The sequence below is a fragment of the Gymnodraco acuticeps genome, unplaced genomic scaffold (assembly GCF_902827175.1).
Source record: "Gymnodraco acuticeps unplaced genomic scaffold, fGymAcu1.1, whole genome shotgun sequence".
Lineage (NCBI taxonomy): Eukaryota > Metazoa > Chordata > Actinopteri > Perciformes > Bathydraconidae > Gymnodraco > Gymnodraco acuticeps.
The window spans coordinates 683,998-706,711 of NW_022991720.1; the positions used below are offsets into that span (position 1 = coordinate 683,998).

Genomic DNA, 22,714 nt, shown 5'->3' on the forward strand with positions numbered 1-22,714 from the left:
TATCATTTGAATTATCTTATTTTATTATTCTCAAAACAGAGATTTAAACGACCTTAAACAGGAAACGTTTGGACATTAGGCTTGTTTGAGATGAGCGAGACCGACGCAGACCTGCGCAATAGACCTATCGCTAAACCACGCCCCAAATAGAATTTGTCCAATCATATCACAGCGAAAATCCCTCCTGACAGAAAACTCGGACATCACCAGAAAAGCCGTTTGTGGGGCGCATCAAACCAAAACCAGACGTCTGTGATCGAAACCACTGTGAAGAGTTCAGTTTCTATGTTTATTATCTAGCTAATATCTGATGGTGAAACGCTGTGCGTGGGGTACCTGTAATTTCGGACACCAGGTACCCTGAAAGACTGGATGGAGGAGTATATTTCATACCTTTTCCGAAGCCCAAAAGAAAACTCGACAAATGCAAGCGGTGGATTATGCTGTGTCGTCAACCACATACACAACTGAATGTGAAGACAATTATCAAGGACACTTATGTTTGCTCAAAGGTAAGGTCAATTCATAAATACATCATATTTGACGGTATGTATTAGAAACGTAGACCAAACTATTAGTTTGCTAACGATTGACTTTGACTGCCAACTAGCTAGCGTATATCCAGCCCAGCTAGCTAACGTTAGCTGCCAACTTGTTAGCCAGCTAACTAGCTACAGTGTTATCAACATCAACGTTTGCTGTCTGACTTTTCGTCCTCGCTAGTTAGCTGGTGTTTTTAGCTAACTTTTGCTAACTGTCTTTTCACCTGTTAGTGTATTCTATAACCCCGAAGGCAGGAGAGACTGAAAAGAGTCAAGGGAAGCTTATAAAAGTTAACAGCATTTAATTACACAAAAGATGTGGTGGTGTACAGTACAAAATGAAATGTGCGAGTGGAGGCGTTCTCCTCATCCGCCCGGTCAGTCCAGGTCACCCGGTAGCAAGAGGTCAATCCTTGGCTTGCTCTTCCTGTTGTCATCGGAGGTCTTCTCCTATTGGTCGGGGGCGGGTCCAATGCAATTTCTGCCTTTTTCTGTTGTTAAATTATATCATTCTGGTGTCTGTGGTTATTTAAACATTCCCTAATAAACGTTATTCAGCGGTAATAAATGAGTGCTAAACCCAGTGTGCTCAGTGTGCTCAGTGTACAACATCACATGTCATTTCACCTTTGATTCACGGTTTGAAAATGCAGCATTTCGCCACATGCTAATGCTAACCGGAAATGAAGAATTTTCAGAATAAAAGTATTAAGTTAATAGTTAGTGAACTTCCGGTTTTTCAGAATAAAACTGATTTAAATTAAATAGTGTATTTAATTCAAATTACGCCATACCAACATTGATTTTAATTTCTAACAATCCCTCCTTACATACCCTTTAAGGTATGTAAATAATATTGAAATCAATTAGTTCTTCATCCGAACATTGCATGGTACATAACTCATAAAAGTAAAAAAATACAAATAAGAATACATATTCATCATAAATATGAAGTTTTTCATAACTTCTAGCTTAAACCTTTAATGTCACTTTGTAAAATAGCAGCAATTAGCTTGGTATGGAAAACGTCTAACTCCCTCCTTTCACATCATAAATAATCTTCTTACTGTATCTGGTGTAAAGGCACTTGTTCTTTTACAAAGTATAAGAAGGCTTAAACTATCTGAAAATAGCTAAATATTACTCTTTATTTACTTTTACTGTGTCTCTGGTGTAATTTATGAATCTCTGCTGGTTCTAGTAGATATAGTTCTCCCCATCCACATTCTTGTTGGTTGTGGGACAGAGGAATAATAATTCAGAACCTGCTGATATTTGAATCTTACTACTGGGCATATGTTACAAACAAAAAACATCTTCATGGTGAACTAAATAAAATCCTTGTAATATTTCTCAAATCTAAATATAACAATGAACTATTCCTGTTTGTGGTAAAGACACACACTAACGTTATGTAATACAATTTCATTATGGATTCAAAAACAACTAAAGTCATGATGCTGTCAGAGTGAATGATTTCCTGAGTGTATCTGTCCTGTAAGGTACATCATTCTCTGCTTGGATCGTGTGCAGAAATCCCATCGATTGCACCTGGCAATACGGCTTCTACCTGTCTATTATCAAGCTGAAAAATGAATACAGAATTCCAACATACGGTCATCAAATGTCTTTCTATTATGAATTTAAATTAAATGTATATCCCCATAATGAACTAAACAATAAAGTCTATGGCTTTTACTTCTAATTCTTTACCAGGCTAGTTACAATATGTTGTCTAAATTAAATTCGGTATTATTACATTACTATGTTTTAGCTTAACTTAACTGTAATATGTTCTTTCTACATTTCAAACCTCAGTTACTCTAATGTCTGTTAAAATATTACAAAATTGCCTAACTATCACAGGTCAACTTCTTCGGTATTCTATTCTGGAATTACATCTCTCACAGTAGCCCCTTGGCCACTGCTTCTGTGTTACCTGTTATAATTCAATCAATATTTAGAAACATCTCAACATTCATCAAACAGTATCTTATCCCCAGATATGGAGCAGGTTAATTATAAAACTATCATTCAATGCTCAGTTTGAACATCTGGGTTGGGGCGGAAGGTTTCTGTCAATCCTTAAAAGAAAAATTTAAATTGTGAATTTTACAGCCATGTTGACATTATACACACTCCCCCCTTTTACACATGAACTCATGTGTAACAAAACCCTGTAATGGGGAGGGGAACAAAAAACTGTCAGGTAATTGGTTAGGGACATAACGAACATTATTTACAATTTTACATCAATTATCATTATTTCCACAGTAAACACTTCAGTGAAAAGAAGTGTTCCTCTCCGTCCTTCAGGCCTAAAAGAAACAGAATCTTCAGATTTTAGTTTTACATTTGCAAACCGCCAACTCATGTGAGAGTAAAATATCATCAAGTAGATTAGAAACGGGTCACATGTGCGGTTTCCCCTTTTTGTGGAATTTTTAGGAAACCTCTCGTTTCCCTTGGAGCTCCAAAATAATATGTTAGTCCAAAAACATGCTTGGTTAGTTATTGTTTTAGAATCATGCAGTTACACTGATCACATGCCGGCATTCATTCACACTCACACTGTCTGGTTGTCATGTCAAGTTTGGTCAGGTACACCCCAGAGTCAGTCATGGACAGTGCTTTTGTCACACTGTCAGTCAGGGTCAAAGGTCGTTTGGTCTCGGTCTTTTGGCCATGTCGTGCTCTGCAGAGTCTTTTCAGAGGTATTTCAGCATAGGCGGGTACCCTTTATCTACAAAAATGTCATATGTGGAGCGCCATTCCTTATTCATTCACGATTTCAACTATGATTTTCAAGATGATTCTAACTTTTCATTGGGACTTCTGCCTCCCACTTTTCCTGAAACTTGGTACAAAACTCACTTCCTTAGAGTACTACTACTGCAATTCATTTACACCTAATTAGTATTAAAATGTCTAATGATCTATTTCAGAAACTTGTGTACATAACTATTATCTTGAGTCAAAACATTACTAGGATCTGTGTCGCTCTGCATTTCATAGCTTATTATACTCATTTATCTTTAATTCTGGTCTACTTAAAAAACAATGTTAAACTCTTTAGCAGTGTGTGGAACCTTGGGTGTCCGAACATGCAACAATTACTCCCTCCTTTATCAAGGATTCAAAACAGAAGTCATTTTATATTTCCATCTTAAAGCCCTCTTATGGTAATAACTATGCTACAATGGTGAAATCAATACTTTAGATTGGAATTTTATATTTGGCTTGGCACCAGCTCTCCATTTAACGTTATCCATACAAATAAAGATTTGTCCTATAGAGTGGTTCCTAAAACTATCCTTTTAATGGTGATCAATATTGTAACAAATGAGATCACTACTTTATTCACACGTGAATAAAAATCTCTTAAAGAATGATTTGTTAAAAGATTGAAGAATATGGTTCTACTCTGTCATGTCTTCCCCTTTATCCCTCAGTGTGTTTTAGGATGATTCTCATTTTACTTTAATCTGTCTTTACGTATTTATGAAGTTAATTCAAGTTATTTAAATGTGCGTTTTGTGAATAAGTGTGTTTATGTGTAACTCACTCATTCCCGTTCTCCTTTTCTCCTCCCCTGGTTTTCTCAAGCCGTGACCCCGGCCTCCTCACTTCTAATCGACCATGCCAACTCCTCTGATTCCGTCTTCTCTTCAGTCCATCAGCTGTTGAATCCATCCGCTGTAACTTTTTTAGGCAGCCATTGGCCCAGTCACATCTGCAGCCCCATCATGCCACTGTTGTTGCACTGCTTTGCATTTCATCTCCTCCTTTACAGTCTCTCTGCTGTTTTTATGGAGGGCGGATTCTGCTCTTGTGTCCCACACTCGGCTCTTGTGCCAAATCTCGTGGCTCAGCTTGGAACTTCATGCCCTGTCTGAGGGGCTGATGAGAGTATCTCTCTGTATGTCAGCATGCTGTTTGGTTCTGGATGCCACAGGTGGAGATAGTTCTGGCTGCAGTCTTGATGTAGTCTTGTTGTTGTTGTTGGTTCAGCTCTGGTTCTCTGTCTGTACGATGGAGAAGGAGGAGTCTCCTGTTGGGTTAGGTCTCGTTGTCTGCTTGGAGGGTCGGGATCAAAGCCTTTCTAACTCAGAGGGGGAGTCCAGGTCTCGGGACGCATTACCTATAAGAAGTCTAGCACACTGATGTTAAATAAATCCAACCCTTTCCACTCTGTCTCTTTCTAATCATACTATCTGTCTTAGTTGTTAAATGCCATCTAAACAACATAATTAATGTCTACTTATGATATTACAAAAACTCACTCTAAAAATTGTTTCATCCATTGCTACATATTTACCCAACACAACTCTGAAATACTTACATGTTTCCAGCATCACATATTCCACACACTACGAAAGAACATCTCCATATTTTCTCCAATATTTTAAATCCCACTGTTATTTAGAACAATAGTAAACCTGCAGAGCACACCAATTGGATCACAGTAATGAAATTTGAATCAAGTGTAGGCCTATGTCTACTTTCCACCATACTTATTACTTTTGCTGAACATTTATTTATATTTTCTAACTTCCTTGTCTATGATGTGCAAACAGTTCGAGTGTAAAATGTGTTTTTCTCAATGTATTTACACTACAGATTCTTGAGTTTACTCATCTCCTGGTGCTGTCGTTGTAAAAAATGTTCAATTCCTTATTGTTTTTTGTACCAGTTTTCCAAAATCAGTTCCAACTGCCGTGCCGTTTCTGGAAAGGTGGCGGTACGGCGACACAATGTGTAAGAAGGTGCCAACATGTTCCTTTTTTAACTTTGATCCGGAGCGCATCTGCAGTGCGTTCTACAACTTCCCATGGTCCACTCCATACAGGTTGCAACAAGTTCATCTTGTGGATTTTTACATTTACCCAATCACCTGATCCAACAGAAATATTCGTCATGGCCCTGGCATATGCTTCCGCCTCAATATTTCTAAAATCTAACGCTGGTTCTCCTCTGTATTGTGAGGTGCTACCTTGTGGTGGATATTGCTGAGTGGGGCAATCTCTGGCCAGATGTCTACAATCTCCACATATGAAGCAGCCATCATCCCTTCTTCCTCTTGATCGTTGCTTTCCTCTCCATTGTCCCTTTTGTTGATGCTGTATGGGAGTGTATACCTGTGCTTGCGGCTGTACTTGGTTAGGAAGATACACAGGTATTTGCTGTTGAATATACTGTGGTGCTTGTGGCTGTACTTGCGTAGGAAGATACACAGGTGTCTGCTGTTGAAGATACTGTGGTGCTTGTGGCTGTACTTGCGTAGGAAGATACACAGGTGTCTGCTGAACCTGGTTTTGTGGACATACACTTCCTCCTCCGCTTTGTTGAACTGTTGGAGGTGTCCGCCCTGCCTTCTCTGCTAGTATGGCCATCTGATTTGTCGATTTCTTGTTTTTATTAGCTTCGGCATCTTTCTCAGCTACTTGTATCTTCAAAAGTCTTAGTTTTAGTGTTTTAATTTCTTCATCATTTTCCCCCTTTGTTGCCTGGTATTTCATATCGTAGTGAATGAGATGTAGTCTCCATTCTTCAATGGGTTTAGCGTCTAATCCCACCACGTCTCCCAGGCCTGCCTGCACTGATCGGGGAAGGGCTTTAATGACAGCGTTCTTCCACAACATTACAACAGCCGGAGAAACGTCATGCCGTTCTCCAGTGCAGTCCTCCCACACTCCTTCACATCTCTTCAAGAAGGCATACATTTCTTCCCCCGGTTCTTTTCTCAGGCTGTTGAGGGCATGTAAATTGCGTGTTGTCGGGTAGATGTGACGAATAGCAGCCCAATAATTCGACCTGATATTGTTGAATGAAGTTTCATCTGGGTCGTGCGTGCAATTGGCCTCGGAATCTACTGCTCTTGCCTCTAGTCTTCCTTCTATCCGTCCAAGCAGGGCCCTCATGTCTCCCAAGCACAGGTGGTCTTGGACAGTGTACTTCTCCAGATCAGTAACCCACTTCTGACCTCCTTTCGTGAGTGGAGGTAGCTTTGACACTAATGCTTCCATGTCCCTGTGAGTCCATGATTGGTATTGAAATCCTCCTCTTCCAGCCGCTATCAATGGCATGGAGGTATGTGCACCGGTCTTGGTTCTTCTAGTTTTGGGGCATGTCCCAGGGTAATGTTGCTCGTTTTCGTCACTACTATTATTCTCAGGAGGAGATGCAAAACTGCGTTGTTGCTGTGACTGTTCATGGTATGGGGAGTGTCTACTGGTTTCAGACTGTGTACCGCTGTCGTCATATTCATCTCCCCGTCCATTGGAATAGTCAGGAGAGTAGTTTGTTCTGCGTTTTCTTTGAGTTCTTCGTTCTTCTTGTTCTCTCCTTTGTCTATCTGCCATCATGTCCTGGAATCTTACATCGTCTTGTTGCCTCTCCGCCAGAAGTAGTTGGTATTTATCTTCCTCCCTTTGTCTTTCTGCAATAATGTCATTATGGGCTTCAACTGCCTTCCGTCTTTCTTCAATAATGTCATTATGGGCTTCATCTGCCTTTCGTCTCTCTTCCATTCCTCTGATGAGTTCTGCTTCAATGCTTCTGTTGAGCTCCTCGTCCATTCTTCTGTCGAGTTCCTCCATTCTTCTGTCGAGCTCTTCGTGTCTTCTGCCGAGTTCTGCTTCCATTCTTCTGCCGAGTTCTTCCATCAGCTGGTTGACACTGGATAGGATTCTTACCTCAAACGCCAATTCTTTCTCATTTGGGGCTTGAATCGAAGCTTGGTGAGAAGGGTTGTTCTCTGATATGTCTGGAGGAGACACTTCGGTCAGGCTTGGATACTGCTTTGGAGTTTGGATAAGTGGAGCCTCTTTTGTCATTTCTGCTGTGTCTTCATTTACTGGCAGATCTTCTGCGATGGATGTCAGATGGATTAACAGACATGTAACCCTAACTTTTCTTTTTTCAGCTTTTTTCATAGCGCTTTTAGCAGGTCCATACCAAGGGGTTTGTACGGCTTTGATCCATGCTTTTTCCTGTTGTAGGTATTCAGCATTCTCATGTTCAACTACAGCTTTTCTCTGGGCTTCCGTTGGTCCAGGTTGATCATCTGCTGGAATCAATCCTCTCGTTTGCCACTGTTCCAACAGTTTCTCTATTTGGTTCCATGTCTTCTGTCTATGACTTGGACACGTTAAAGCATCTGATCTGATGTTTACTCTCGCCTTAATATCTGCAGTTGTGCCTGGCACTGTGAGTGCTCTTAACTCTGGCGACATGTTTCTTAAGTACACCGATAATATTATTAAGTTTATCAAAATGAATGACTAATCCTCTGAATAGTACCCTTGTATTCTTTATAAAGATATCCTATGTCATCTGAACTTAACTTTAAAATCTTGTAATTTTTTCAATTTTTTTACAGAATTTGGAAAAATAAATTTAAATGTTGTAAAACTGAGATTGGAAAATCAAAATTAGACAAATTAAATTAAAATTTTGAAATTATGCAAATTTTTTAAAATCTGAACAAATAAATAAAAATGAACAGTGTATGGTTTTGACTTTGTAAAAATAGGAATATGGTGCAAATCCAAATAAACCGTGGACAGTGTATACTCAAGTTGAGTTCATGAAATTATGCAAATGTCATAAAATGTGTTAACTACAATACTTCAATTCAAAGAAACCACATGTAATCTTTATCTGTGTGGTGAAGAATGTATTAACTGTAATACTTATTATGTCCGCAAGGGGAGCTGTTTTATTTGTAACTCCTCTCAAATGTATCAACTAGTACTTCCGGTTCATAAACATACTTCCTGTTTATTTCAAAATATAAAGTTCAAAGTACTTTCTTTGAAAAGCATGAAAAATAAAACAACTCAATCTACTCTCAACGTTCATCTACACCATCCCTGTGTATTTAATCAGTAGTTACCGGTTGTATCTTTACTCGAAGTATTTCACCATCTAGTAATGCTAACTGGCTAGCTTAGCAGTATAGCATTAACCGCATGTGACTGGGGGAAGGGGAACAATGGAAACACTCAACATCTGCATATAAATAACCACACTGATTGACAATACAAAACACAATCTTCATTTATCTTAGCTCTAAATTATATAGATGCTGACCCTAAAAGCCGATCTCATACCAATCTTGTACACAATCGTTTCGGCTTAGAAGATCACACAAAAATATACTTTTTGGCTTAAAAACTCCACACAATATACGTTATTAAACCAGACTACGCAGGTTTAACACATCGAACATATAGACTAACATGAATGGACCCAGTCCAGTGTAAAACAGATCAGGTCTGGTACCTACCCAGAGGTATTTAACACAATGTGAACCCTATCCCAGATAAAATTCTGCCTCACCAGAAGGTCTTAATATGTAATATTCACATTATCGGGCGGCGCCGAAGATACAACAGAGACGAATAGAAACACTATATACAATCTCCACACCACTCGCAATCACCACGGAATTAAACAGGTAACTGTCTCACCTTTCGTTTAGGCCCAGCCAAAAACTCATTTTCTGCAGGCTAGTGTGATGCTAGTTAGCTTGCAGCATTCCCCTCTCTTCCAGCTCTATCCCGCTTCAGAGCCCACCCAGGGACGCCATGTTAGTGTATTCTATAACCCCGAAGGCAGGAGAGACTGAAAAGAGTCAAGGGAAGCTTATAAAAGTTAACAGCATTTAATTACACAAAAGATGTGGTGGTGTACAGTACAAAATGAAATGTGCGAGTGGAGGCGTTCTCCTCATCCGCCCGGTCAGTCCAGGTCACCCGGTAGCAAGAGGTCAATCCTTGGCTTGCTCTTCCTGTTGTCATCGGAGGTCTTCTCCTATTGGTCGGGGGCGGGTCCAATGCAATTTCTGCCTTTTTCTGTTGTTAAATTATATCATTCTGGTGTCTGTGGTTATTTAAACATTCCCTAATAAACGTTATTCAGCGGTAATAAATGAGTGCTAAACCCAGTGTGCTCAGTGTGCTCAGTGTACAACATCACATGTCATTTCACCTTTGATTCACGGTTTGAAAATGCAGCATTTCGCCACATGCTAATGCTAACCGGAAATGAAGAATTTTCAGAATAAAAGTATTAAGTTAATAGTTAGTGAACTTCCGGTTTTTCAGAATAAAACTGATTTAAATTAAATAGTGTATTTAATTCAAATTACGCCATACCAACATTGATTTTAATTTCTAACACACCTCAAAGCACTTCAGAGATGGGAAGCCAACTCTGGAATATCAGATCCCATCCGGGCTCTCGTGTGTGCTGCTTCCGAAAAGACACAGACCCTCACCCCAAAAAAAGGTAACGCTACAGTCAGCCAGGTGCATAACAGTGAAAATGATGACCAACAAGGACAGTTATAGTTATAGATTTAATGTAGTGACCACCACTGCTAACATTCAACATCATATTATCATTTCAATGGTTACACAACAGTCACCACTACACACGACAGGCAACAAGATTAGATATTTTATATAAAGAAATACATGGCTACCTTTTACTCTTGCTTTTAACTGTTAACTTTCATCTGCTGTTGCTTTTATTAGCTCTTGCTTCTATTTTAATGTTATTTTAACTTGAACTCCCCCCGCGGGCCATTGTCAAGAGTCATTCACGGTCGGCTTTGTTTGTCCGAGTTTTCAAAGGGGGCGTGGCTTAGCGATAGGTCTATTGCGAACGCCCTCTTGCTAGTGCACAGCCCCACCGAGTGTCAGCAGAAAGTATTAAATATAATGATTACAAAAAAATGCTAAAAAAATATATAAAATATATTTTAAGATCATGTTTAATCAGTGGCGGCTGGTGGAAAATATTTTTGGTGGGGCTTTTGATATAGTGAGTAAAAAACATTTTTTGGGGAGAAATGACCCCTTAAATTAGGACTTCTGGTGATGTAATGGCGTGTTTCCAGTGCAGCGCGGAGCTCGCTTTAATGCCGCGTTCAGACCGGACGCGATGCGAATATTCGCTTCGCTCTAAACGCTCCTATCGCATAGCTCTAGTCGCTCGAGTTTCACCGCGGCTGCCAGCTGTATTTCCCCGCATCATTCAAACAAGACGCGCTGGCTCGGGAGCTACAACTACAACAAAATGAACATATTTGACCGTGATTAAATTGTAATACACGTTTCTAAATGATGCCGACGTAACAACATACTGATACCGGTTAGTAAAAACCATGAATTAATGCTTTGACAAGTCTGAAGACAGACAGCAGGCGAAAAACCTTTTAGAATGCTTGTTTTCTGAATGGAGCTTGGCTAAGCTAACGTTATATATGTTCCGACCGTCCACACTCACAACAACGGCCTATACAGACATAAATAAACCAGCGACTGTATTCTCCATGACACAGACAGTCTGTGGTTTGTACTTGTTTAACTTTTGTCTAGTTTCTGAACAGATCGTATCTGTTTGAAGAGCAAGCATGGGAAACAAAAGATAGCATTTACCTGTTTGCATCCAGCTAGCCTCGTTGATACGTTTTGTCTTTTTCACGAGCTTGCTGTGATATATACAAATCGGGTTGGTCCGGTCCAAGGTCTTTAAGTATCAATTTATCTCCCAAACTTCTCCTTTGGAAAGGATTGGAGAGTAGCTCTTGCACGGAATTGGGTGCGGACCGAGGTCCGGCGACTCCACCTGCACCCCATTCTAAATACTGCGTCATCTTGGTCACTCACGAGTCTAAAAAACAACTCACGTCACGTAAGCAACGTGGGCGCCAACGTGGGCGCCAACGTAAGCGCCCTCGTGACCAAAATATTTGACGCCACTGATTGGCTGAAATTATGTTTCGGCGGCACAGTTTACTATTGAGACTTTTGCAACGTGCTGGTTGCTGCTGTTTGTCTCGGGGGCTCCGCCCGGTAATGATAAACTAATGCCATGGGCAAGGCCAGGCAGGAAACATGTGACTTATCAGTAACTTTAGACATCGTAACACAATTTTTTTAACGAGATTTTATTGTAGATTATACATTTGACTGATACCAATTGTATGATATTTACCTTGTTCATTAAAAATAAAAATATAAAATATATATTTTTTTTAAATATTTTTTTTTAAATTTAATATTTTTTTTAATATATATTTTAATGTGGGAAGAGGTGGGGCGGCGCCCCTAGCGCCCCTATGGGCCGGCCGCCACTGTGTTTAATCATCTGATTCGTCTGTACATTGCTGTTTTAGTCTGTGTTCTTCTAATTAGTGTCTACAGTGTGTGCCTATTGAGCTGTTTAGAGCCATGTGGGACAAAACCCGATCATGCCCCTCCCTCTCACTGTCTAAGTAAACGATGACTGTAAAAACTACACTGCGCATGCTCAGAGTATTGTCCTATTTAATGTGTGTGGCAACCAAATAATGACCATAGGGGCACTGAGCCACCACGTCATCTCACATAATTCAGAGCTGATTGGCTGTAAGTACGTGTGCCGTGAAAAGTGTGGTGTGTGAAGAGAAGAGCAGACGAGAGACTCGTCCTAAAAGTAAGCTGCGCATGGCTTCCCTCCACAAAAAAGCAATGAGATTTCTCCATAGGATTTTAGAAAATAGCTCAAAATAAGATCTGTGGGAAACGTAGCTGTTAGATAAATGCACGTTTTGTTCAGCCGGATAATATCCACATGTCTACCCTACTTTTATCATTTTCGAATCATAAATATATCGATTGGATTTATGATAGACTTTTGAAACTGCAAGAAGATAAGGAGGACTTTTACAAAAAAAGTAATAGAGACGTTTGTCCAGAAGGATAGGCAAATGGACTTCATCTTCAAGTCAAGGTAAGACCGCAATTGTATTGAAAATGGGATCTTACTAAGAGAGAACAATTCAATATTTAAATGATAAAATTACATTTTTGGGGTATCCTTTTGTTGAACTGTCAGTTTAAAATTAATCGAAGCATCAGACAAAAAAAGCTTTTGAAAATAATATTATATTTTGATTTAGGTCAAAATATAATATTTGTAAACCTGAAGAGTCAGTGCCAGTGCCAGCCATGAACCTCACTGCACGTCACTGCAGAAGCTTATAGACATCTACGTTTTTTGTGCCCCACCACTTTTGTACATATAAAAACGGCACTGATGATGGTTAGTAATTTTGTCCGACTTGCTCTGGAGCGAGGAAATGAAAATAATCGACCTGAGAAGGACCCCTGCTCTGGAGGCTCGACTGCATGAGACGTTGAAATCTCGCGGGACAAAGACGCCGGCAGCCTTGAGAGCGAGGCGGCGCAGTTTCTCTCCACGAGCTGCAGAAGCGAAATGCTTGATGGGAAACGACTCGCTGGTATCTCGAGCTGAGCGCTCATTGGCGGTTTTTACCCCGTGCTGCTGATGAAACTCTCCAATTGGCTCGGTAAAAGTTTTTTGTTTTGTGTCAGTTTTATATCGCCACTTGCAGTCACATTTTTATCATTGTTCCACAATGTTTATCATCATGAAATTAATATCTATATATTTTATACTACACTTGCACTGCTTACCTTTTTCATACTTTATATATCTTAGCATATTCATACACACTGTTAATACTGTTCATACTGTTCATATGCTACTGTGTATATATCTAGTGCAGGGATGGGCAACTTGGATGGTGGTGAGGGCCACATAATGTATGAACTGGCCACCAGGGGGCTGCAGATTCACTTGGAACACAGACACACACAAATTCCATGTATTGTATGTAATTATTAACAAATATACTAAGTCTGACATCTTCATTGACATTTTACAATCTTTCAGGGAACATCCTCTAAAAAGCTCACTAAACAAATATCAGTTCACAGAAATGTTATTTAATTTTTACAAGTGGCATGTTTGTATTGAACAGGTTATTAACAGTGGAATAAAACTATTTTAAACTATTGGAAAGCACGGAAAATGTGTGTGCATCAAGATTAAATATTAAGATGACGTAAACATCAAGTCATGAACACTAACCCAGACATGAACCTAAGACACTTGTAGCCTGTCTCTGCTGACGCACAATATGGCTTGATATTGAGTAAGAAAAAGGTTTATTATAACGCTGTGAGAATGGGTCTGCGGAGAGCATTTCTCCGTGATCCCATCTCGTCTATTACCAGCGTTCAGGGAGCTCTATGCAAGTCAATGGGGACTCCCTGTTAGTTAGCTAAGGGATCCTGGTGTGTGAGGCGCTCCGCGGATTGGTCCATTTGGGCCAATCCGGTCATTTGTTGTTGATTTGGGTATTCACACGTTACAGTACACAAGAAGCAAACAATGGAAAATGAGAAATCTCCAACGAGGCGTTTTGGGCAGCATAGACAGTTCTTTTCTGGGTTTTTGACTCTGCAGACCGTTCACATGCATAAAAACCTTCATAACACACAAGGGGACGGGTATTAACCGGAAAAGCATGACATGGGCCCTTTTAAACTTGTTTCGCCAAATTCATATGATAAATTCAACTTTTAAGCTTGTAAAGGCATAATTACAAGAGGCAACTTAACATCACAGCAGGCATAACAACAGCCGGTGTTTCTTGTGATTGTTTCCCCGGGAAACAAACACAATACACACAAACGCGTCACAGATTATATCACGGTATTTGGCTGCCGAACGAAATCATGTACGCAGCTTGCGACGTAGTCTAGTGGACAGTATCAGTACTACAAGTAAAACATAATAATCATAATTTTAATTTTGTATTAATTACGTTGTTTATAAATTAATCTGAGGGCTGCAAAAAGAGGAGGTGGGGGCCGCAAATAATGTATTTAATTCTTATTTGTACCGCTTTCTGTTTTTAGTTTTAGTAAACATTTTATTTTGACATTACATTTCTTTATTACATTACATTGCATTTAGCTGATGCTTTCCAAAGCGACTTACAATAAGTGCATTCGACCAAGAAGATACAAACTTGAAGAACACAGAATCATATAAGTAAATCAGGTTTCATAGAGCCAAAAAATGTCAAGTGTTACTCAACTGGCTTTAGATAAGCCAGTCCATAAAGTCCTTATATATTTTTTCTTCAAGTTTTTGTGATTTATTTATATATTTTATTTTATTTATTTCATTATTGTTTTATTTTCAGTTTTTCTTATTATTTTCATTATTATTAATAATGTTTTTGTCTACATTTCTAATTCAATATTGTTTTCAAGTTTTATGTAAAAATGTTTGATAACAATAATGCATTTATTTCTTATTTGTATCACTCGGATGCAGGTGATTGCGTGGTTCTGGTGTTGTTGGACCTGAGTGCAGCGTTTGACACAGTGGACCACGCCATCATGCTAGATAGACTCAGGGAGTGGCATCTCAGGGTCTGCCCGCCAGTGGTTTGCCTCGTACCTCATTGGGAGAAGTTTCTCCGTGGCGGTGGGCCCGTTTTCATCACACAGCACTCCCCTATCCTGCGGCCTGCCCCAGGGTTCTGTGTTAGCCCCCCTTCTTTTGGCCCTTTACATGCTCCCATTAGGCCCCTTAAAGGGATAGTGGAAATCCGCGAATTTTGGGTTTAACTTATGTATTTTTTATTAAAAATAAGCATAATAAACAATTTTTTTTTATTTCATGCGCCTAGTTTCATTTTATTTTCAATTTTACTGCGCCCTCTCAATGAAACGAAATACTTCGGGAATCGTCGGGAATCTTCGGGTGATGACGAGAGCATAGGAAGACGGGCACAAACAATGGCGGACATTCAATAGCATTTGCATGTGAATAGCCGACTTTTATTATGGTGAATAGATGTGTTTTGTATGGCTGTAGTGCGACAGCAAATGCAGAGAATGGCGTATCGTAATAATTCTACGTGACACAACGACATTGGATTAACCTTGAGATGCGTTTTTATTCCGTTGAACACAACTTTTGATCACAAATCAAAAAAGGTAAGACGTAATTATTGTAATATTTTTGGAAACGGATGTTGTTTACTTTCTCTTTTCTGGCTGATAGCTCCAGGAATTGGAGGTCTTACAGTGATGACATTACATGTGTGTAATCTGTGGAGTCTCAGCTTTAAATCGTATATCTTGTTTGTGCAGTTAAGATAGTAATAAGGGCATTTCTACCGTGTGTTGTGTGTAAAAAAGCATTAGCATTAGTTAGCATTGTTTCGCTCAATGCTAATTCAAAGGCTTGGTATTACTCGTGTTTTTTCTAGCTAACAATTGTTCTTATTGTCAGTTAGCGGAGTTTCTTACATTTTTAAAAGGGTATGAAACATTAATAGTTTCATAAATGTTAAGAAGCCCTGAGACATGTGAGAGAAAAAAAACTGTGGGAGGGGTACACTGGGGGGACCTTCGGCCTTAACTGGTTAACAATGATTAATATTTGTAAAGGCTACAGGTGATCTTAAGATGCGTGAGCTATGCTTAGGGACCTACCAGTCAAGATTATTTGTGCGTAGGGGTGCATCATCTGGCGCTTGGTCCTGGTCATCCTCGCCATTGCCCATGCCGTGAACCATCACCTCGGGCTCGGGCTCGAACACATAAGGACGTAATGGTCCATCGTCTGGCTCAATATTGTCACCATCGTCGCTTACTGAACCGGATTCAGATTCAGTTCCTAAAACAACATTTTTGTAGGAAAGCCGAGAGGATGTTTCTGACTCGCTATCATCACTGGATACCTCGTACAATCCTTCTTCTTTGTCTGGTATATTTGCCCTTCCACGTTCATTCTGCATAGACGCCATGGTTTGTTATCGTATCGTCTTCCTAAGTTTTCGTCACTTCCGGTTTGGCTGAGTCGAACATTTCGTTTCTAAAAAACTTCGGGGAAGCTGCAATAAAGTGCTTCTAACATGCGTAAGGCAATTATTATATTTTTTGAATCAGGTGTGATTGTTTTGAATATTGAATGTGTGGTTCTTCATTGCTGTTTCAATTATAATAATAATAATAATAATAACAATAAACATTTATTTGCGTTATCTTTCTCCACAGATATCAGCAAGTGCACAGAGGAGACACCAAGGCAAGGCAAGGCAAGTTTATTTATATAGCACTTTTCAACACAAGGCAATTCAAAGTGCTTTACAAAAAATGAAAGAGATTAAGAAAATGGCATTTAAAATCAGTCATTAAAAAGAAAAGCTAATAAAATAAACATTAAAAGAAAAAAATACATGGCAGTCGATTAAACATTAAAAGAAAAAAGTACATGGATAAAAGTTACAGTGCAGTCTAAGATATGAATAGTTCAATTAAAAGCAGCGACAAAAAGAAAAGTCTTCAGCCTGGATTTAAAAGTAGTCAGAGTTGCAGCGGACCTGCAGGTTTCTGGGAGTTTGTTCCAGATATTTGGAGCATAATAACTGAACGCTGCTTTACCATGTTTAGTTCTGACTCTGGGGACAGAAAGCTGACCAGTCCCTGAAGACCTGAGAGATCTGGATGGTTCATAATTTAGCAGGAGGTCAGAAATGTATTTTGGGCCTAAACCATTCAGTGCTTTATAAACCAGCAGCAGTATTTTGAAATCTATTCTTTGACACACAGGAAGCCAGTGTAAAGACTTCAGAACTGGAGTGATGTGATCCACTTTCTTAGTGTTAGTGAGGACTCGAGCAGCAGCGTTCTGAATTAGCTGCAGCTTTCTAATAGATTTTTTAGTGAGACCTGTGAAGACACCATTGCAGTAGTCGAGTCTACTGAAGATAAAAGCATGGACACGTTTTTCCAAATCCTGCTGTGACATTAGTCTTTTAATCCTAGATATATTCTTTAGGTGATAGTAGGCTGATTTAGTAACAGTTTTAATGTGACTGTTGAAACTCAGGTCAGAGTCCATGACTACACCTAGATTTCTGGCTTTATCTGTTGTTTTGAACATTGCACACTGAAGCTCAGTGCTAACTTTTATACGTTCTGACTTGGCTCCAAAAACCATTACCTCAGTTTTATCTTTGTTTAATTGGAGAAAGTTCTGACACATCCAGTCATTGATCTGTTCAATGCACTTACTCAGTGTTTGAATTGGAGCATAGTCTCCTGGTGAAATTGTTACGTAAATTTGTGTGTCATCTGCATAGCTATGGTAACTTATTTTGTTGTTCTTCATTATCTGAGCCAGTGGTAGCATGTAGATGTTAAAGAGAAGAGGCCCCAAGATGGAGCCTTGAGGAACCCCACATGTCATATTTGTCAACTCAGATGTGTATTTACCTATAGAAACAAAGTTGTTTCTGTCCTTTAAGTAGGATTCAAACCAATTCAGAACTGTTTCCGAAAGTCCCACCCAGTTTTCCAGTCGGTCTAGTAATATGCTGTGGTCAACAGTGTCAAACGCAGCACTGAGATCTAATAATACTAACACTGAAGTTCTGCCACTGTCTGTGTTTAAGTGGATGTCATTAAAGACCTTTACAAGAGCAGTCTCAGTGCTGTGGTTTGGACGAAAGCCTGACTGGAACACATCATAACAGTTATTTAAATGCAAGAAATTACTCAACTGTTGAAAAACAACTTTTTCAATGATTTTACCTAGAAATGGCAGGTTTGATATGGGCCTGTAATTGTTCATTACTGAAGCATCTAGATTATTCTTTTTTAAGAGCGGTTTAATGACTGCAGTTTTCAGGGCCTGTGGAAAAATACCTGAGTGAAGAGATTTGTTTACTATATGAAGTAGATCTGAGGCCATGCAAGGCAAAACATCTTTGAAAAATCCTGTTGGAATAATATCAAGGCAGCAGGAGGAGGATTTCAGAAGTTGTATAATGTCCTCTAGGTTTTTATCATTAATCTGATGGAATTGTGTCATGATGTCTGAATTGATGTTAAGTGGAGATAGGGACAACACATTTGCTGTTCCTGATGCAGAGGCACTGACTGCTTGTCTGATTTTCTGAATTTTGTCAGTGAAAAAGGAGGCAAAATCATTGCACGCCCTGGTGGATAGAAATTCAGAGGCTACTGACACTGGGGGGTTAGTTAGTCTGTCGACGGTAGCAAACAAGGCACGTGCGTTGTTTTTGTTTTTGGTAATGATGTCAGAGAAGAACGATTGTCGTGCGTTTTTCAATTCCAAATTCTAAAGGCCAAGTCTCTCTTTATAGATTTCAAAGTGAACCTGGAGATTTGTTTTTCGCCACCTGCGTTCAGCTTTTCGACATTCTCTGTTTTCACGGTCATGGCCTTTCTCCATGGAGATATTTTCTTGACAGACACTTCCTTTACCTTAGTTGGAGCAATGGCATCTATAACATTTTTAATTTTTGAATTAAAATGATCTACTAGCTCATTTACTGAGATGTTGGCAGGGGCAAGTGTGGAAGAGAAATTCTGAGTAAACATTTCCCTAGTATTTTCAGTTAAATATCGCTTTGTGGTTACCTCTTTTTGAACATTTTTGTGAACAGAAATAGAGCTCTCAAAGAAAACACAGGAATGGTCAGAGAGTGCAACATCAGTCACCACATCCTTAGAGATATTCACACCCTTTGAGATAATTAAGTCCAGAGTGTGCCCCTTATTGTGCGTGGGCTCCGTCACATGCTGAGTCAGTCCATAGCTATCAAGAACACAAAACAGTTCTTTAGCCCCTCTGTCCTGGGGGTTGTCAACATGGATGTTAAAATCACCAACAATGACTAGACGGTCAAAGTCAATACACACTATAGACAGCAGTTCAGTAAAGTCATCAAAAAGCTTGCACAGTATTTGGGTGGTCTATAGATATTTAGGAACAGAGCTCGAGAGGAGCATTTCAGCCGAAGGGCCACATATTCAAAAGAATCAAAGTTTCCATACGCTGTCTTCCTGCATTGAAGGGCATCATTGAACAGAATAGCAACTCCACCCCCTTTCTTATGCATTCTTTCCTGACTCATAAAACTAAAGTTGGGAGGGGTTGATTCGATAAGAACAGCTGCACTGTTATTTTGTTCAATCCAAGTTTCTGTTAAAAACATAAAATCGAGATTGTGCTCAGTGATAAAATCATTGATTAAAAATGTTTTTCCTGCCAAAGACCTGACATTTAATAAAGCTAGTTTAAGTTTGTTAAACACACTATCAGTCATGTTTTTTGTAACAAGCTGTGGCTGACATGGAATCACTGCTAAATTAGATACACTCACACAAACGTTTGAGCGCTTCCTGTTTCTATGATTAAAACAAGGCAGTTTTGAACATTTGACAGATTTATGCTTAATCAGCTAGATCAGCAGCAGTAGTATTGCAAGATTCGGGTGTCCAAAATGGTGGTGATGATGGTAGTCCAGGAGTCTGTTCCTGGCTGCAACTCGCGGCGGGAGTCTTGGTTTTTCTCAGATCCGTGGCTAGTTTACAACGGTCGTCTTAGTGGGGTCCTTCGTTTTAGATGATTTGCTGAGTGGAGGGTGGGGCTTATTGCTTTGAATGGGGGGTCATTTATAGAATTGAGAGTTTAAAAAAAAAAAAAAGTTCTTTAAGCGTTGTAGCTTTTTCATCTCATCTCCAACCAAGCAGCAATAGGTCAACATTTAAGAATAAGTAATAGTTTGTCAAGATTTTACGGAAAAAGTCAAAAAAGTATAGTTTGTCAGAAATATGGAAAAGTCATTGTGTACAAATAGTATGTTGAAAATCTAAAGAAAGAAAACTCAATTCATTACAAATTAATGAATATTTGACCCTGTTCTAAAGTTCTGCACCCCTTAAAGAAAACCCCATTCCTTACCAAGTACTTCATATTATACCCTTTTGTTAAATGTTGCATACATCAAGGTGTATCTTAAAGTATCTTGGTAGCAGAAAATAACTAAAATATGTAAGGTTATCAGAAAAGAAAAAACCTTGTTTAACTGAACAAGTGTTGCATACGCCAAAGTGTGTCTAAAAGTATCTTAGTAACACAAGAAAAGAGAAAAAATCATTGATGTTAACAAAAATTGGATTGTTCCACTGAAATAATAAATAAATAATTTCAAAAAGTGCGTTTAAAAAAAAAAAAAAAATGTATTCAGATAAAGTATTTTGTTAGACTATTAAGTCCAAGATGGTTACATTTACCCCCTAAACCATTTGTATTATATTTTTGTTTTCCTAATAAAGACAGTCACCTGAATTAATTTAGTCTCCAGACCTTTTTATTTTTATTTTTTACATTTTGTAACAATCTTAAAACATTTGTAGAGAACAAATACTGTGGTTAAAATGAGTGTCTTTATGACGTCTCTCACACAGTTGGTATTTTTCACAAAATTCATTTTTAAACACATCATCTTGATACAGAGATAACACATTTTCGTAAGACAACCCCAACGCTCTTTTTACTTAAGTAGAAAACACAATGCTTTTCTTTGAGGGGTCCTTAGTTTTAAATGATCTGGTGAGGAGGGTGTGACTTGTTATGTTGATTGGGAGGCTGAGGCCTCTGCAAATGTGAGAGTCTTTTTCACCAGTATAATGTCGAGCGATGTCTGACTCTGTTTAAAAAGTTCTTTAAGCTTTGTAGCTTTCCCATCAATCATTTTCAGCCAAGCAGTCAGAGGCACCCGCAAGGATGTCTGAAAAACCCTGCATGTAGAGTTGAAATACTCCAAAACAAAATCATCAGAGGGGTCCTTCCCCAGCTTGCGCGGTAATACCATCGCCCCGATGGTCCGCTTTTAGTTTCCCAGACGGTGCTTGTCAGGACTCTTCTCACTTCTGGCGGCGGGGAAATATCTCCTTCTTCTTCCTCCACCTTGAGGGGCAGCAGTGCAAACTCTTCTTTGATCTTGCATGCTGTCTGCGTTTCTTTGCTTTTCTTTGCAAATATCTTGTACACCGCTGGTTCCACGCCTGTTTCTTGATGCACTACTTCTTCCGATACAGTGGTTGCGTGGAGATCTCTGGAGGACACCAGAGTTAACACAGCCCAATCTGTTGAGGTCAGTGTCGCTTTAACACTACGGGGTCCATACGTTTCTCCATTCTTCAGATTGTAGAAATGCAGTTCATTCGCCATATAGTTGAATACATAACCCCAAACATCGACATTTTTCAGAATCCATTCTTCATGAAGTTCTTCGGCTGGAGGCGTCTGAACCCGGCCCAGATACTGCATTCGTTTCTTGATTGGCGCTCCGGACAGATGGCGGTAAGTTGTCACAGGTGTCTCACTGATTAAACCCATATCGAGGCGTCTCTTGGCCATTTTTCTTTTTTTGAAAGGTGACTTGATGAGTGGAAATGACTGGCTTGTTATTTAGTTTGAGCATATTTCTTTTTTCATCTATTTCCATCCCCTTACTTTTAAATGATCTGGTGAGGAGGGCGGGACTTGTTATGTTGAGGAGGAGGCGGAGTCATGCTGAGTGGGATGATGACGATGAGGAGGAGGAGGAAGAGCTAGGATTGGGAGGATTAAGACGCATTTCTAGGATTCCTAGTTCAAGAGATTTAAGAATGATTGACAGCATACCCTTTGACAGATCATCCATTAAAAGAAAGAAAAAGACCCCTCCCAAAGTCCCAATAAGGACGAGTTTGATTCCTTCGGACAAAAGATTTAGATTGAGCGTATTTCCTCACAGAGCCCCTCCTCCAACACACATGAAACGCGCGCACATGACCAAAAGAGGGCACGAGATAAGTTTGTGCACAGATCTTCGGCTGTATGCGTCTGAACCCCGCACTGATGCTGCATTTGTTTCTTGACTGGCGCTCCGGACGGATGGCGGTAAGTTGTCACAGGCTGATTAAACCCAATTCAAGGCGTCTCTTGCCATTTTTCTTTTTTAAAAAGGTGACTTGGTAAGTGGAAATGACTGTCTTTTGATTTAGTTTGAGCGTATTTCTATATTCATCTAATTCCACCCCCCTATGTGTTTTAGTCATAGCCACAGGAAGGGGTGGAGAAAAGGGGGAGAGGCCTGGGCTGGGAGGGGGCGGGTAGACAGTCTCACGCATAACTTTGAAGAGACACCTAGATTAACATCAAAGGCTTATAGCACACCAGTGTGAAGTCACACCTGCCTGTTATAACACCTCACATCAAAGGGCAAACATCAGAGGCTAATTAGATTATACAACTCTGAGGGGCAGGGGCCAGACAGCATAACTTCAAAGAGACACCTAGATTAACATCAGAGGCTTATATCACACCTACCTGCTATAACACCTCACATCAAAGGACTAGACTACAAAGGGGTGTGAGGGGACAGGGGCCATACAACACAACTTCAAAGAGACTACCTTAATCAACACATC

General features: G+C 39.6%; 2 protein-coding genes across 2 annotated transcripts in view; both read right to left on the bottom strand.

Annotated features, from left to right (window-relative positions):
* LOC117534735 (zinc finger protein 239-like) overlaps positions 1 to 22,714 on the bottom strand; it is an 87,262-nt gene that overhangs the window by 33,101 nt on the left and 31,447 nt on the right. The window lies entirely within an intron of this gene.
* Positions 4,834 to 8,264, bottom strand: LOC117534727. Its single transcript, XM_034198970.1, has 2 exons — positions 7,055 to 8,264; positions 4,834 to 7,012 (listed from the first exon to the last, which is right to left on the bottom strand). Exons 1-2 carry the CDS (start codon positions 7,775 to 7,777, stop codon positions 5,246 to 5,248), a joined length of 2,490 nt encoding a protein of 829 aa, XP_034054861.1. The 5' UTR covers positions 7,778 to 8,264; the 3' UTR covers positions 4,834 to 5,245.